Genomic DNA, 14688 nt, shown 5'->3' with positions numbered 1-14688 from the left:
AAACGATGATGGGAGTCACGATGCAGTAACAAATGGATTATGAGGGGTTACTTTTAAAATTTTAGAGTTCACAACCATGGGAGAAGGGGAGGGGGGCATAGGCCCCAGTGTCTATGGAAAATTAGGTACGAATACAAATATGAAATGCACCAAAAGATGCATTTGTCCAACATACCACTGTTCACTTTTGAAGTATATATCACAAACTTATCCTACTTCCACTACCAGATTTGCACTTATAGTCGAGAGTTTCTACCGATGGCCGACTGTGCCAGAGTATTTTATTCCTCTAGTGTTGCTTTTGTTTTGCAACCGTGCCTGAGCATGCTTATAATTAAGAGAATAGTTCCTCTAGTGTTGCTGATTGTTTGTCGGTAAAAACTGTTGGAATATTTGGACCCTAAACGTCTACCATGTAAATTCAAATAATTCCAATAAAATCTCAAAGGCCCATTAGCGTAAAGGTGCATGGCAACAAATTAGTCCCACCTTGCTAGTGGAGGTGGAGGAAATCCAACTTAAATAGTTGGATGCTCTCCATGCTCTTACAAGTATGGGTGAGAGGAAGAAGGAAAAATACACGCGCGAGCTCGCTCGCCTCGCCTCGCTGGGCTCAGGCACGGGTTTCGGGCGAAGGGCGCGCGCACGCAACGTGCGCGTAAATGGTCCGCTAAAATCCGGTCCAATCCTTGCGGGAAGGTGGTTTCCTTTTGCAGATTTGTTTTGCCACTTTGAATCTGTTACGGATTTCACGCGCGGAATTTTTGGGACTCGTAACCGATTTGGTTTTTGGGACGCTAAAAACCCTAGCGGTTCCCTCGTCTTCCTCCTCGTCAGTGGGGCGCGACTCGGTGTCGTTAAGCGTGCGGAGGTGCTGATCATCGCCGTCGTCTTCTTTACCCGGTTATTCCGTTCAGCCCAGAGACGTACGGTTTTCTCTCCCTAACTATATTTTTCATACCTAGTATGATCTGGTTAGGCTTGATCTTGCTGCTGCAATATTTTATCTTAAATCACTTGATCAACATATTTACATATGTTCATTTTCTGTACGCAATTTTCGTCATGATCATAATTTATCTTCAAATTAATTTAAAACTGAAACTTTTATTTATTCCATCAACTCGGTCGCAGATTTACTTCTAGGCCCCGTTTAGATCGCTTCCAAATTCCAAATTTTTACACTGTCTCTCCATCACATCAATTTTGGGACACATGCATGGAGCAGTAAATGTATGTAAAAAAATAACTAACTGCACAGTTTAATTGTACATCACGAGACGAATCTTTTAAGCCTAGTTAGTCCATAATTAGATAAAATTTGTCAAATACAAACGAAAGTGCTACAGTAGCAAAAAGTTCCAACTGTTATACAAACTTGCAATCTAAACAAGACTCTACTCTCGGCAAAGAGCTGCATCATACTCTTAACACCGTCAGCCATTAGACAATGAAAACAATAAACAAACTAATCCCTGTCGCCCACCTGAATGGAGCGGTCAGCAAAACGTGTGAATCCAGTAGTGCTCGTGATGTATCATGTCGGTGGCGGAGGTACGTAGCTAGTAGTCAATATATATACTCATACTCTTATGTTCCCCAAAAATGTATTTCGGAATTTTTCTTCTCTCTTCTTAGGTTTTCTCAATAATATCGATCAAAGATTCCAATCGATTTTGGATTAAAATCCCATGTTTCACATCAAGATCACCTTTGCTCATACTAATAATTTTGGCACAATGCGTTGTACTTCTGAATCATCATATCTTAGCTAGTCAATTTTGCTCAAATACAAAAAATTCATTTATTCTTTTGAGTTATCATCAACTGCGTAGAATTTGGTACGTAATTAGAATACTTTAATTACTGTAACAATAACATTTTATGCTTGAACGAATGACATAGAAACCATTAGGTTTCTATCATCTGCATGGGGAATTAGGTGTTTTTCGCTGCATGGGTAGAGTATAGCTGACCATGGCGCCGACCCAATCTAACATGGATTATACTTACAGCGATCCAAGTAGATTAGACCGGGACCTAACTCACTTAACTGTGAGCTCAGATGAGGCCAGCTTAAGCGAGCACACTGTAAATAATCTCCATTTTACGGAGCTGTGAGGCAGCTCGATCCTGCACGACCTTCCACGCGTCGCTGACGTGGCGTTCCTCCGTGAGCGTGCTCCCGATGGCGCACCTCAGCATGTAGACGCCGCCCACCTTGGCGGAGCTCATGTACGGTCCCGAGCTCGTCCCGTTGACCTCCTCGAGGAGCCTCCTGTTGAGCTCGTTGGCCGTCTTCTCGCCGCCGAACTTCTCCGGCGACCGGAGCCGGAAGCACACCAGCGCGAACTGCCTCGGCGCCACCACCTCGAACCGGGCGTCGGCCCTCACCATGCCCTCGAACGACGCCGCCATGCGGACGTGGGCGCGGACGTGGGCGCGCAGGCCCTCCACGCCGTAGCAGCGGAGCACGAGCCACAGCTTGAGCGCGCGGAACCGCCGCGTCAGCGTCATGGACCAGTCCTTGTAGTCCACGACGTCGTGCCCCTCCGCGGCGGCGTCCTTGAGGATGTACTCCTGCTCGGTGCCCAGCGCCGCCGTCAGCAGCGACGGCGCCCGCGCCCACAGCGCGCAGCAGTCGTTGTTGGCCAGGAGCCACTTGTGAGCGTTCATGCTGAACGAGTCCACGGCCTCGGCGCCGCCCGTCACGTGCCGAAACTCCGGGCAGACGAGCGCCGAGCCCGCGTACGCCGCGTCCACGTGGACCCACACGCCGTGCGGCGCCGCGACGGCGCACAGCTCACGGACGGGGTCCACGGCGGTCGTCTGCGTGGTCCCGATCGTGACGCACAGGAAGAGCGGGACCAGCCCGGCGTCCACGTCGGCCTGCATGGCGGCACGCAGCTCGGTCGGCGAGAGCGCGAACATGTCCTCGCGGTGCGTCGCGACCTCGCGGAAGTTGTCGCGGTGGATGCCGGCGATGCGCGCAGCCTTGCGGACGGCGAAGTGGGTCTGGTCGGAGCAGTAGACGACGAGGTCCCCGATCCTCCTGCTGCCGGTCTCCGCGAGCTTCTGCTCCCTCGCCGCGACGAGGGCGCAGAGGATGGCCTCGCACGAGGTGCCCAGGAGCGTGCCCCCGCCGCCGCCGCGGAAGAGCAGGCCCTCGGGCAGGTGCAGCGCCTTGCCGAGCCAGTCCACGACCACCATCTCGAGCTCAGTGGCGGCCGGCGAGGCGGCCCACGTGAAGGGCACGGCGTTGATGCCCGCGGTGAGGGCCTCCCCGAGCGCGCCCACGGTGCTGCTCGACGCCGGGAAGTGCGCGAAGTGGCGCGGGCTCTGCCAGTGCGTCATGCCGGGCAGGACGAGGTCGCGGACGTCCCGCAGCGCCGCGGCGAACGCGCCGGGCTCCGGGCGCGCCGGCGCTTCCGCGGGGAGCTGCCGCCGCAGGAAGCCCGGCGTGACGCTGGGGTGCACGGGGTAGTAGTCGCCCATGCGGGCGTAGTAGTCCGCGATGAAGTCCACGACCTGGTGTCCCTGCCGCCTGAACTCTTCGGCGTCGAGCTGCCGGGAGCCCTGCAGCGGCGGAGGCACCGTCGTCTCCGTTTCCACCGGAACGGCGTCTCCGCCGTTGTGGTGGACGCCATTGCTGGTGTCGACGTGGCAGTGCGAGGGCGGCGCCATGTGCGCGGAGACAGGAGAATGTACGACCTGTAGGACCGGAGCGGGCGAAACGATGCTTCAATCAGCTGAAATTTATCAAGCTCCGATCCGGCAACAGGAAGTGACATGGAGACACGTACGAACTGCCCTGACGGCTACTGCATTTACGCCGTGGAAGGCTCAGGACCATGCACGCGCCAAGTCGCCAACCTCCCGCTCCCGGCAGCGGAATGGTGGTTTGCTGGTGGCGTGGCTAGCTAGTGCTGTAGGAGTGTAGGGATTGAGTCCAACACGGGAGTAATTGAATTGGTTGTCCTGGAAGGCTAGAATTAGTGCTGTTCCCAGGTGGACGCAGGAAAAAGGTGCAAGGAGGAATGCGGCCGAGGCAGCACCACCCAGCCGCTGGTGTCCAAAGACTGATCATCGTGAGCTCATCATCACCAGCCGCGTCCCGCCCGCTGCTCTGTGCCCATGGCGGAAGCTGCCCGGTCGAACGGGGAGGCCGCCGTGTCACCCTTGCCGCCGGCAACAACGTGGCGGGGACCGAGAGTCTCCCGGATCACACGCGCCGCATGCCATGGGAACAGCGCGCCCCGAGCGCTGTCTTGCTATTGCCTGGTGGTTCCTGCGATCGGGTGCGCGCGCCCTGAGGGCATCCGAGCTTTGGAGCTCATCATCCGTTCTCTGCATCCGACCCCGACCCGATGGCCGATCCCCGATGGGAACGGGATATGCCTGCACGTTTGACTCGCATTCAGGATGCGTCGGTGTCAGGATCCCATCATACATTTACGAAGTTCTTTGTCAGAGGAGGCCGCACCGATCGACTCGCACCAAGCCTTACCCACGCGTCGCGGTAGGAACGTTCGGTTGCGCTGTCATGTCGCGAACTTCACTACTACTAGCTAGAACGGTTGATTCGGATCCTGGTCAGAGGAAGCAGAAAGGATGTGTCGAGCGACAGGCGCCAGTGACGGCCGTTTCAGAAGATTTTTGCCCATTTGAAAAGCCGAAACGGAAGGGATTCTGATGCCTAAGTCGCAACTAAATCATGGGCGTGGAGCGTTAGAAGTCAACCGGGGAGCAATGGCGAACACTACAGCAACGGATTTGCTTGCAGGCAGAGCAGCGTTATCACGGTATAAATTCAGCCATCTTTCGATCCGTATGCAGATGACTGAACCGAGCGAGCTCCAGCAGGGCGCATTTGACCAGCGAGCAGTGTTTATCTAAACCCTAAATGGTAAGTCGTTCGGTCAGCCCTCGAGCAGCGAGTACGCCGTGTTCACGTTGTGTAAACGGTGTGTACACAAGCTAGACGGTTTGTACGGTAGAAATAAAATTCATACTTTATGCAGTGAAATTCGAAAAATTAATATTTTATCAACTAAATATTATAGATTATTAAACTTAACTGTTAAATAGACCAAACATGTAATCATATGCTCCTTATCAATTGATTATTCTTATATTACGTGACAAATTATAATTTATATCATACCGTTTAAATAACAAACTTCTCTGTAGTCTAAACGTTGTTTTAAACGGTCTACTCGTCTTGTAAAATTGTGTAGTTGCTGTTTTTAAATACCTTATAGGCCGTGTAGCCATATTTTTTTTTTATCATGGGACCGTGTAATTACTGTTTAGACCCTAAATTACACGGGTAGCTTGTCGAGTAGCGTGTACACGGCCTACACGGCCGTTTACGGCAACATTGAGCCACAAATCCGGGCGCGCCGCGCGGCGGGCCTGCCGTGCTCGATCGACCCGCGATCGGAGCAGCTAGTAGATCCGTACGAGGATGGTAAGGCTGTGGCCTTGTGGGTAGCTGCTGTGCAGGTACGAGGTATTCTGCCAGGATTTATCAGCCAGTTCCACTCGCGCTGCTGCAGGACTAGCGGAAGTAGCGAGGCCGTGGCCCGTGATTAGTTTTTTCGCTAACGCTAGAATTAGGACGTCCGATGTATAGAAAATCGGACGCTCCAACTTACGTTGCAAATGATGTAAGAGATAATTATTGAAGTTGTAATTATTATTTCTTTATGTTGCGTAATGGATGTTGCACGAACATGGTGTTAATATTACGGTGGGAGTTTTCCATTCTCGAATCGGATATTAGAGTCATTTATATATTGATGTTATAAATGTTAATTTCTAATATTGTAACTATTATTTATTAATATTGCGATGGACCATCTGATGAAAAAGTTACGATCGGACGTCCGGATCCTGGCAGTGCGGTAGTTTTTTTAGAGAGAGAATGGCCCGTGATTAAGTTAGGCAGGCTGTGTTTACCGGGGTGGATGTCGTTGCCAAAAATACGGGCGGCGGACGGGCCACGGGATGGCCCGTGGGTCACAGCCCACCCCACCCGCCGCTTGGTCTCTTTCTCTTAATCCAAGTGTTCTGTGCATATTTCGGTGAGATAGCTATAGCATAGGGAGGCCGAAAGACAGTCGAGGAAACAACGAAACATGAAACAAGTAGTGCTAAGCTCAACAAAGGAATACATTTCTTTTGTATTTTCTGCCGAATTTTCTTGTTCCTGAGGTAACGTGGATGAGATTTATCACAGTTAGTTTTGTGTCTGAGATAGCGAACACTCGTTATGTATGTTCAAAGTTTGACAGCCTAAAATGTGGCAAATTGTGACAGAAAAGACAATGGGTGTATCATTTTACGAGACAAGATGCTAATACAGTTATACTGCAAAAACTGATCCCGTCTCTGATCCCTCTGGTCTGATTACATTTGCGTTTATACTACGATTGCATCAACCAAACAACACCTCAGCATGTCTGACCGTTATTTATCCAATAGGAGTATATTGTTATTGAACATCTTGTCAACTTTTTGGCACCACATAGCTATTTTGGCAGGAGATGTCATTCATTTGGCAAGATCCAAAAGAAAGAAAAAAAAACTCGAACCCCAGCATAGCAACACCTGATTAGACAATCAAGATTGCAAAAATGTCATTCTAGTGGCATTATTGTTTTTTTTTGAAATAAACAGTGGCAAGTTTGCAAATACTCCTATATCGAAAATCAGACAGAATGAAAGGTAGTCGCGCACACAAAACGCTTAGAAACGGACAGCAGGGCTAACTTTTCTGAAAACTGAAAAGGATGGTATGTTCCAGTCTATAATAATACAATGCCAGAAGCATGACCCCACAAGATTTAAGCCAGAAAAAAGGTGCTGCTATTAACGAAATCTTTGGGGGCTTCCTTGAGGGAAGCGTAATGTCAGCTTGGCCTAGGAGCACCAAGCTCAAGTGAGGAACATTCCATGGCTTCTCTTCTTAGTACATTGCTGTAGATTCGACTCGAATGGCATTCCATTCTGCCTGTAGTAACCCGACACAGACATGTATATATACTTACAGGTAAGCAAAGTTACCACTACACTGGAATCAGAATCAACAGATGGGGAGTGACTTTGTCCAGTTCCTGCACTGAATTATAAATACTCCTATATTCATCCGAAAAGCATCCCACCATTCTGAAAACGAAGATAAAAGAGAGTTCAGTGCAACACTCAGCAACCTTAATACCAAAAGTTAATAATAGAGTTTCAGTCTAACATGTAAAAGGAAATGTTGTGTTCTTTTTTAACAAGAATTGCCTGTGCTTTTGATGGATGAAAAACATGCTGCACACCAAATGCAGTGAGGAAACAATGTTATCAATAGTAAACATGCCCTGGTGGTAACTAGGAACATTAGTAACAAACATGATTATGGTAAGGGTTGTTTAATCTCTTCCAAAAGATGACTAGTAACTTTAAACTCAAGTACCCACAAAAAAAAACTTTAAACTCAATCCAGTCATGATGGATGGGTTTTTATACATGGAAATGAAGCTACTACAGTATAGCTTATAAGCACATGTAACAGCTTTTCACATATCCAAGCCAATGACATCTCCGTCCCATAAAATATGAATACATGCACACAAAAAAAATCATCTTCAGTGCCAGCAACGACATGACTAATCATTCAGGAACCACAGCATAACCAACCTAACCCCTTGCTGAGAAGGTTTCCCATGCTAGTATGAAAAAGAAGGGAACTAAAATAGACATGTCAGAATAGGAGGCCAATTAATCTGACATATGACTCTCCAATACAAAGGAAGCCCCATACTTTCTGAGTTAATCATGCCAATAAATTGTTAGTAGCAGTTCAACACATAATCCAACAAGCACACAAACTGAAAATTTCTGAATTCGCATCTGTCACTTCTCTAGCCTGAATATTTAAGATACTTGTCCCACACATCAGCTATTCAACTAGAATTTTGATCAGCAGAATCCATGATTAATGCTAATTGTATCACATAACAGGTTTCCTCATAATACTATTACAAATGACTGACCAATCAAGCAGGCCAAGGAAATAGGGTAACCTCAGTTTCAGGCCAAGAATTAAATAGGGTCTACAGAGTTAACATAATACAGGAAAACTGATCATCAATCATAATTGGTTGATGTTAGGTTTAACACCACACATAGAAATGCAAATTGGTTTGACAAGAGAGAGCCACAAAAGCGAGAGATTCAACAATGTGCTCACAATTTTGTTTGGTTCATGAAAGATGGGAACAAAAACCCAATTGTGCTGTTTACGTCATCAAAGAATGCAATGGAAACCAGCACAATGATTAAAATGAGAAACCAATACTTTATAGCTAAGAGCATCTCCAATAGGAGTCCTAAATTGGGTCCTATCTTGAAATATAGGGCTTAAGAGAAAAAAATAGCCTCCAACAAGAGTCCTATTTTACAAAAAACTGGCAAATCAATTTAGGACTCAGTCTCCCGGGTCCTAGATATAGGACTCAATTGGTTGGGTCCTATCTCTCTTTTGCCACGAAATCTAACTGACAGAGACTTCTTTCCCCAATGCCTCCGCTCCAATCTTTCCCAATTAGTTGTAAATGACATGATTTGAGACCCCGCTGTTGGAGTATAAGCTTTTTTTTTGGCCCTAAACACATCAAATATGTCCCTAATACAAATTATAGGACCCAAATATAGGACTCATGGTTGGAGATGCTCTAACAAATCCAGAACTGCAGCATTTCAGGAATGTATGCTATAACCTCCAATCTAATTACTAACCAACTCAACTTGTAGTTTATCACTTCCATTTTTGGTAATCATTATCCTTTTATGTTTCCACATTAGAAAAACAGCATTTGTACCTTACCAGTTCTATTTTTGGCAACAATTATCCTCATGTGTTACCACTTAACAAAAACAACATTTGTTTTAGATAATATAATACTGCACATCAGCAATCTTTCAGTATCTTGGCAGAAGTTCAACCCATTAATCATATTTAGAACTTCAAAGTGGCATTTTACCTGCTATAAGGGTATAACTCTCTTGAACTGAATCCCTGGTGGTCAGAACGAGTTCATTTCAAGGCAATATGGGCTTCTCTTGAGAAGCACCTTTGCGGCAGTCCGATATGGCTCCTCAAAGGCCTCTGAAATCCAACATGTACCAACAGAACCAGCAGCCCCAACCCCTTGACCCTCTCTCAGGGCATCTTCGCTTGGTCTGATCGCCACCAGCGTGGCACCCTTCAGCTGCGTTCCACCAGGCAACTCAATGAGCGGCGCGTAGTGCAGTCGCATGCTGAGTGCCGGCATGAGTGTGCGATGCGAGCTAGCTGACGCCGAGACTGGCCGCACCCGCAGCTCCTGAAGCTGCCTCTTGTCCATGGTGAGCACCCCCTGTCCATCAGCGTCAGTGAGGTTCAAGCTCTCCAGAGTTGCGTGATTAGAAATTATCGGCTGCAGCAAGTAATGCCTCGCCGACGCAGCAATCAGCGAGCTGATGGTCCAGACAACGCGAAGCTTGAGGCCTCCATTGGTATAGAGCGACTCAGGTAAGCTCCCCAGGTCTTCAGTCTCCCTGTTGGAATCGGGAGAGGCGGCCGTGCTGTCGTCGGCAGCGGGTTCAGGCTGCGCGGACGGCGACGTCGTCTTGGACGAGACCGACGAGGCGCCGAGGATGACGCAGCTGCCGAGGGTGGACCCGAAATCGGCCTTCCACTTGAGGAGCACGCCGTCGTCGATGCCAAGCTCGCCCGTGGGCAGCTCGATGTGGAGGCGGCGCAGCTCCTTGAAGGAGCGGAGCACCTCGGAGGGCGAGTGGTGGGAGACGTCCGCGGCGGGCGCGGGAGGCGAGGCGGGCTGCGGCTCGGCGCGCCTGGAGACGGCGGCCGCGGCGGGGGAGAGGATCTGGCCGAGCGCGTGGATGGGCCTGGCGATGCCGCCGAGCAGGACGCGCGCGAAGTGCGCGAGCGCGCCGCGCCCGCGCGCGACCGGGGCGGCCGCCGGCGCCTGGTGGTGGTGCTGCTGCGGGGAGCCGGGGCCCGCGGACGCGGAGGGCGGCGGGTCGTCGGGGATGACGCAGTCGACGCGGACGAAGACGGAGTCGACGAGCGGGACCAGCGCGTGGAAGCGGCGCGAGACGAGGGCGCAGCGGCCCAGCGCCTTGACGTCGCCGATGCGGTTGAGGACGTCGAGCAGCACCGCGTCGTGGAGCCGGTCGAAGTGGTCCCCGCCCTCGCCGCACGGGCGCCCCTCCACCTCCTCCGCCTCCTCCTGCTCCTGCCGCCCCTCCTCCATCCCCTCACCCACGCGGCCACAACGCAGATCGGGATCCGAAGAGGAGGCGTCGGCGCGTCGCCGGGCGGACGAGAGCCGGTCGGCCGCGGGGCCGCCTGGGGGGACTCGATTGGGTTCCCCCGCGGCGGATTGCTCGCTGGTAGTCGGCACGCACGGCACGGCTCAGCTCACGGCTGGACTCTGCTGCTGCGAGTGTGAGGAGAGAGGGGGAGGGGGGTCACGGGGATCGGGGATCGGGCGATCGGCTCGTGTGGGGTGTGCGTGTGCGCGGGCGGGGACGGTGAGGTGTCAGCCGCGGACTGGGGAGTTAAGCTGGTGCCGTGGTGGTGCGGGTAGGAGGGGAGCGTAGATCAGGGCCACGCACGGCGGTGTCAGCGCGGTGGTGGGTTCCCTCTTTCTGGCCCGGGGCGCGCTGGTGCGAGCGACCGCCACGGGCGGGGGGCGCGCCCAGGCAATGGGGGGGACGTGACGTCTCAGCCAGCGCGCTTCGGATTCCGCTCGAAAGATCTGCCGCCGGCAAGTGGCTGGAAACCTGGAGGAGGCCGTCGCTCTCCGGGCGAAATTCCGACGGCAACGGCCGCGAACCACCACCGCCACCAATGGGGATAGGATCCGCCGCTGCCAGTCCGTTGGCTGGCGGTGGCAGTGGAAGCCTACCTGGGCAGGACAATGGGTGGCGTGGAAGCGAGGGAAACCCGATAAAGATCGGTGGTCGGTCATTCAGGCAGGCCGCGGTGCCACTGCGCCAGTGCGCGCGCCCGCGCCTGGCGCTGTGCGGGGCCTGTGCCTGTCCCCCTTCGCCGGAGCCGTCCGATGCTCGGCGCCGACGGCTGCGTGTACGGCTGGCGCGTCTCGTCCCGTTCCCAGGTGCCCTGCTTTGACTTTGCACGTGTGCGGGAGGTGGGGCGGAGGGATCTTCGGATTATGAGGGGGCGATTAAACAAACCCGGGTGCTGTCAGAGCAGCAACCAGTTGGGGATTGGGATGACGAGATGAGAGGCGAGCAGAGCGGAGCGGAGCGGAGGAGATCGCAGATGCGATGCAGACGAGTAGTGCTCAGATTCAACGCCTGCGTGCGAAGTGTCAGCACCGGGCACAAGGAATCTGGCGCGGGTTAAACTAGCTCGCCGACTGCAGAACCGACGCCGCAGTCCGCGCGGCCCGGAACGAAAGCACCTGGAAGGCTGGAAGCCCTGCGCATCGCTACGAGGACCTGCCCTGACTGTTGGGTAGGGTAGGGAACTCACTCCGCAGTCAGCACCCTCAGCTTGCTCAACAGTGCAAGAGATGTGAGATGTGAGGCGAGGACGAGCAGGGATGGATGATTGGGTTGGTTTGGGCTTTCCGCGGAGTGTCATCGACGCAAGCTTCGGTCTCAGGCGACCGCAAAAGGGTAAAGCCGCCTCGTTTTGCACAGGTAATCCAGAGCGCCGGCATGATCGTGTCTCTCTCGAATGGTTCCAATGAGTAGGTTGATTGCTTGCTTGGTGTGTCATTGTGTGTGCCTGATGTCTGATGCAATCATCGGCAACGTACACGACGAGACGGCAAGAGGATCTCCACGGTTGTCGTCTTTTTGCTTGCAGCTCATGTAGGCAACCCGCATGCACGGCCGCGCCTACTGGACCTTGCTCACTGCTGTTGGGCCTTCCCTTCTGTCAGACTGACTGACGACGAGTGACGAGTTCGATGAGCCAACATGAACAAATTAACTTTTTTTTACGAGAGAACAAAACTAGCAAATCAACCTCTATGCGGCCCATAAACAGCCCGATTCCACCTTTTAAAACAATCTCGCCCGACCGTTGTCACCCTTTTGGAAGCATTTTGCAAGCCCGTAAATATGTTCGGTCATAGCATTTTGGGAGCATGGTCACTCTGGAAAGCATTCAGCGACCTCCTTTCAAATCGTGCTGGAAACATTCAGTGACATTTCAAATTGACAACATTCAGTATTCTGAATTCACAAAACTGCATCAATTTACAGTTCCTACTGTTGTTAGCATAGTATAGGAACAGGAAGCGCCTCCTACCTCAAGCTTGAAGAGACCGATCTGCAGCGTGGCGTTGATCCGCGAGAGGATCTCGTAGCGCCCGACGCGGCATGCTGATGTTGGTCGCCGCGATCACCGTTCCGGCCGAGGGAAGTAGGAGAGGTCGTATCCGAATCCGACATGAGTGACGAGTCCGACTTCGTTCACCTCGGGAGGCGAGCGCCGGACGGGCGAGGGAAACAGGAGAGAACTATCCGTCAATCCGACTCCGACTCCTGTTCGCCCTCATGCCCTACGTATATAATCACCCGATCCCTCCTGCCCTCTAGCTTCTCACAATTCCCGGCTGCGAACGCGCAATGGAGGCATCAGCGTCGTCCATGGCCTCCCAGCTGGGTCTTCCGCCAGGCTTCCGCTTCGTGCCCACGGACCAGGAGGTCATCGCCTACTACCTCCTCCGTCGCATCCGGGGCCAGCCGCTCCCCGTCGGCGACATCCTCGAGGACGACCCGCTGAGCGCGCCGCCGTGGCTCCTCCTCGGGAAGCACGGACGGAGGCGGGACGCCTTCTTCTTCGCGGCGGGGCGGGCCATGAACGGCAGGGGCAGCCGCCAGAAGCGGAGCTGCGCGGGCGGCGGGACTTGGGAGGGCCAGGGCAGGCGGAAGGGCGCCAAGGGCCGCGACGGCGAGAGGCAGCGCGTGCGCGTGGGCGGCGAGGAGATCGAGTGGCGGAAGTACGCGCTCAACTTCCACGAGGAAGGCGTCAAGGGCAGCACGGGCTGGGTCATGCACGAGTACTCCATCACCGCGCCGCCCAGCCTCGCCGCGTCGCCGCAGAGGGTGTACCGCATCCGCTTGAGCGGCCACGGCAGGAACGCCCAGAAGCGCAAGAGGAGTGAGCTCGATTGCGGCAGCGACGACGACGAGGAGGAGGAGTACCACTACCACGGCGCGCCACGCGCCGCCACCCTTCCCGCGGTGGCAGAGGCCGGTTATGCTCCGTTCGCCGGCGAGTGCCCGCCGGCGCCGGCGCAGCCCGAGCCCGTCGGTTCTCTTCCCGTGGCGGCGGCGGTGGATGCTGGCGATGGGGATCCTGCTGGATGGACGGAGGAAGCCGGAGCGCCGGCGGACGGCGCATCGTCGGCGGCAACGACGACGTCGTCGGATCAGGACCTGCCAGCGCTGGTGGACGGCGGCGATGACTGGAACTTCATGTGCTCTCTCAGTGATTTCCTGCCCGATTTCGACTTCTTCCCAGGAGCGGCTGATGCTGGAGAGATCCCATCTCCGACTCCGATGGTGCCAGCCGCATGATCGAACACGTAGATCGTCTAACCGCCTGATTTGTAGGTGTAGCTTGAGATAGCGAACTGCTCTGACTGCCTGTATGTGCTGGTTTTGTGCGTGGAGAGCGTAAGCTTCTGCAATCCCTATGTGCTTCCTCTGGGTTTGTACCTTGGTTAAATTTAACATTCCTGACTTGTTCAAAGAACAAATGTAGCTGGTGATTTCCTACTTTGTGTTGGAATATTGGATTATTTGTGGGGGTGTTGACGAATTTTTATCTGATGTGCTCATGCCCCTGTTTTCCACTCGTTTCATTCTGCCTAACAGAATGTAATGTATGATACTGAGAGAACCCCATGAAAGATGATGCAGAAAGTGAGAATTGTGACTTTTTTAAGTTGCATCAACTTGTGTCATGTCATGAGTTTATCACATGGCAGTATGGCACAGTTGATCTTGGTCTTGGAGCTCTGTTTTTTCCTCTCCGCGTGTGCTTCCAAAACAAACTGTTGCAAGATTTAAACGATGAGGCACACTCTTGAGTTCCACCGGCCGAATTATCCACCGTCCAAAAACGAGAAGTGCTTCTGTTCTCACGTTTGGGTATGATCTTCTTGATCTTGGGGCTCTATTTTTCTATCTGTACAATCACGATAAACAGCGTAGCTGAAATAGAAATACGCTCTCAAATTCCACACTTGCTTAAGGCACGGCCTTGTAGCAGGGTCCGGGTAGATTGTAGCGGTGCAAGCATGTTTCGGCGGCAGCTGGAAGGCTCGGATCATGCTTACTTCCCAGCGGTTCACCTAGGCAGGCATGATTTCAGAGTTCTTCAGACCTTGCCATGTTTCAGTTCTTCAGGCATTGTTTTTGGCTTTATTTTTATATTTGCCTTGTTTCTACATTGTAACAGAATAGAATTTATGATGCTGAGAACCATGAAATGCGAATTGTGGATTTGCACGGTGCAACGAGCCCAGCTGAGCCTGATCCTTTTTTCAGGCTGTACTGCCTTACTGCTTGGGCAGCGATTCCTGGCCCAAAAGGGGACCAGGCTTTTGCTTTTCCCAGGCCAGGCCTTACTAAAGACACGCGCCT

General features: G+C 52.6%; 3 protein-coding genes across 3 annotated transcripts; 1 reads left to right on the top strand and 2 right to left on the bottom strand.

Annotated features, from left to right (window-relative positions):
* Positions 1 to 1837: 1837 nt before the first annotated feature.
* On the bottom strand, positions 1838 to 3886 carry LOC112894213 (tyrosine decarboxylase-like). Its single transcript, XM_025961847.1, has one exon. The coding sequence runs from the start codon at positions 3682 to 3684 to the stop codon at positions 2077 to 2079; it is 1608 nt and encodes a 535-aa protein (XP_025817632.1). The 5' UTR covers positions 3685 to 3886; the 3' UTR covers positions 1838 to 2076.
* A 2864-nt stretch (positions 3887 to 6750) lies between these two features.
* LOC112893609 (F-box protein At4g18380-like) lies at positions 6751 to 10612 on the bottom strand. The gene is made up of 2 exons (XM_025961032.1): positions 9036 to 10612; positions 6751 to 7170 (listed from the first exon to the last, which is right to left on the bottom strand). The coding sequence occupies exon 1, from the start codon at positions 10308 to 10310 to the stop codon at positions 9078 to 9080; it is 1233 nt and encodes a 410-aa protein (XP_025816817.1). The 5' UTR covers positions 10311 to 10612; the 3' UTR covers positions 6751 to 7170; positions 9036 to 9077.
* Positions 10613 to 12663: 2051 nt separating this feature from the next.
* Positions 12664 to 13617, top strand: LOC112892367 (NAC domain-containing protein 41-like). The gene has a single exon (XM_025959548.1). It carries the CDS (start codon positions 12664 to 12666, stop codon positions 13615 to 13617), a length of 954 nt encoding a protein of 317 aa, XP_025815333.1.
* Positions 13618 to 14688: the final 1071 nt, after the last annotated feature.

Source organism: Panicum hallii, chromosome 5 (genome assembly GCF_002211085.1).
Source record: "Panicum hallii strain FIL2 chromosome 5, PHallii_v3.1, whole genome shotgun sequence".
NCBI lineage: Eukaryota > Viridiplantae > Streptophyta > Magnoliopsida > Poales > Poaceae > Panicum > Panicum hallii.
This window is presented reverse-complemented; position numbering and strand designations above follow the sequence as displayed.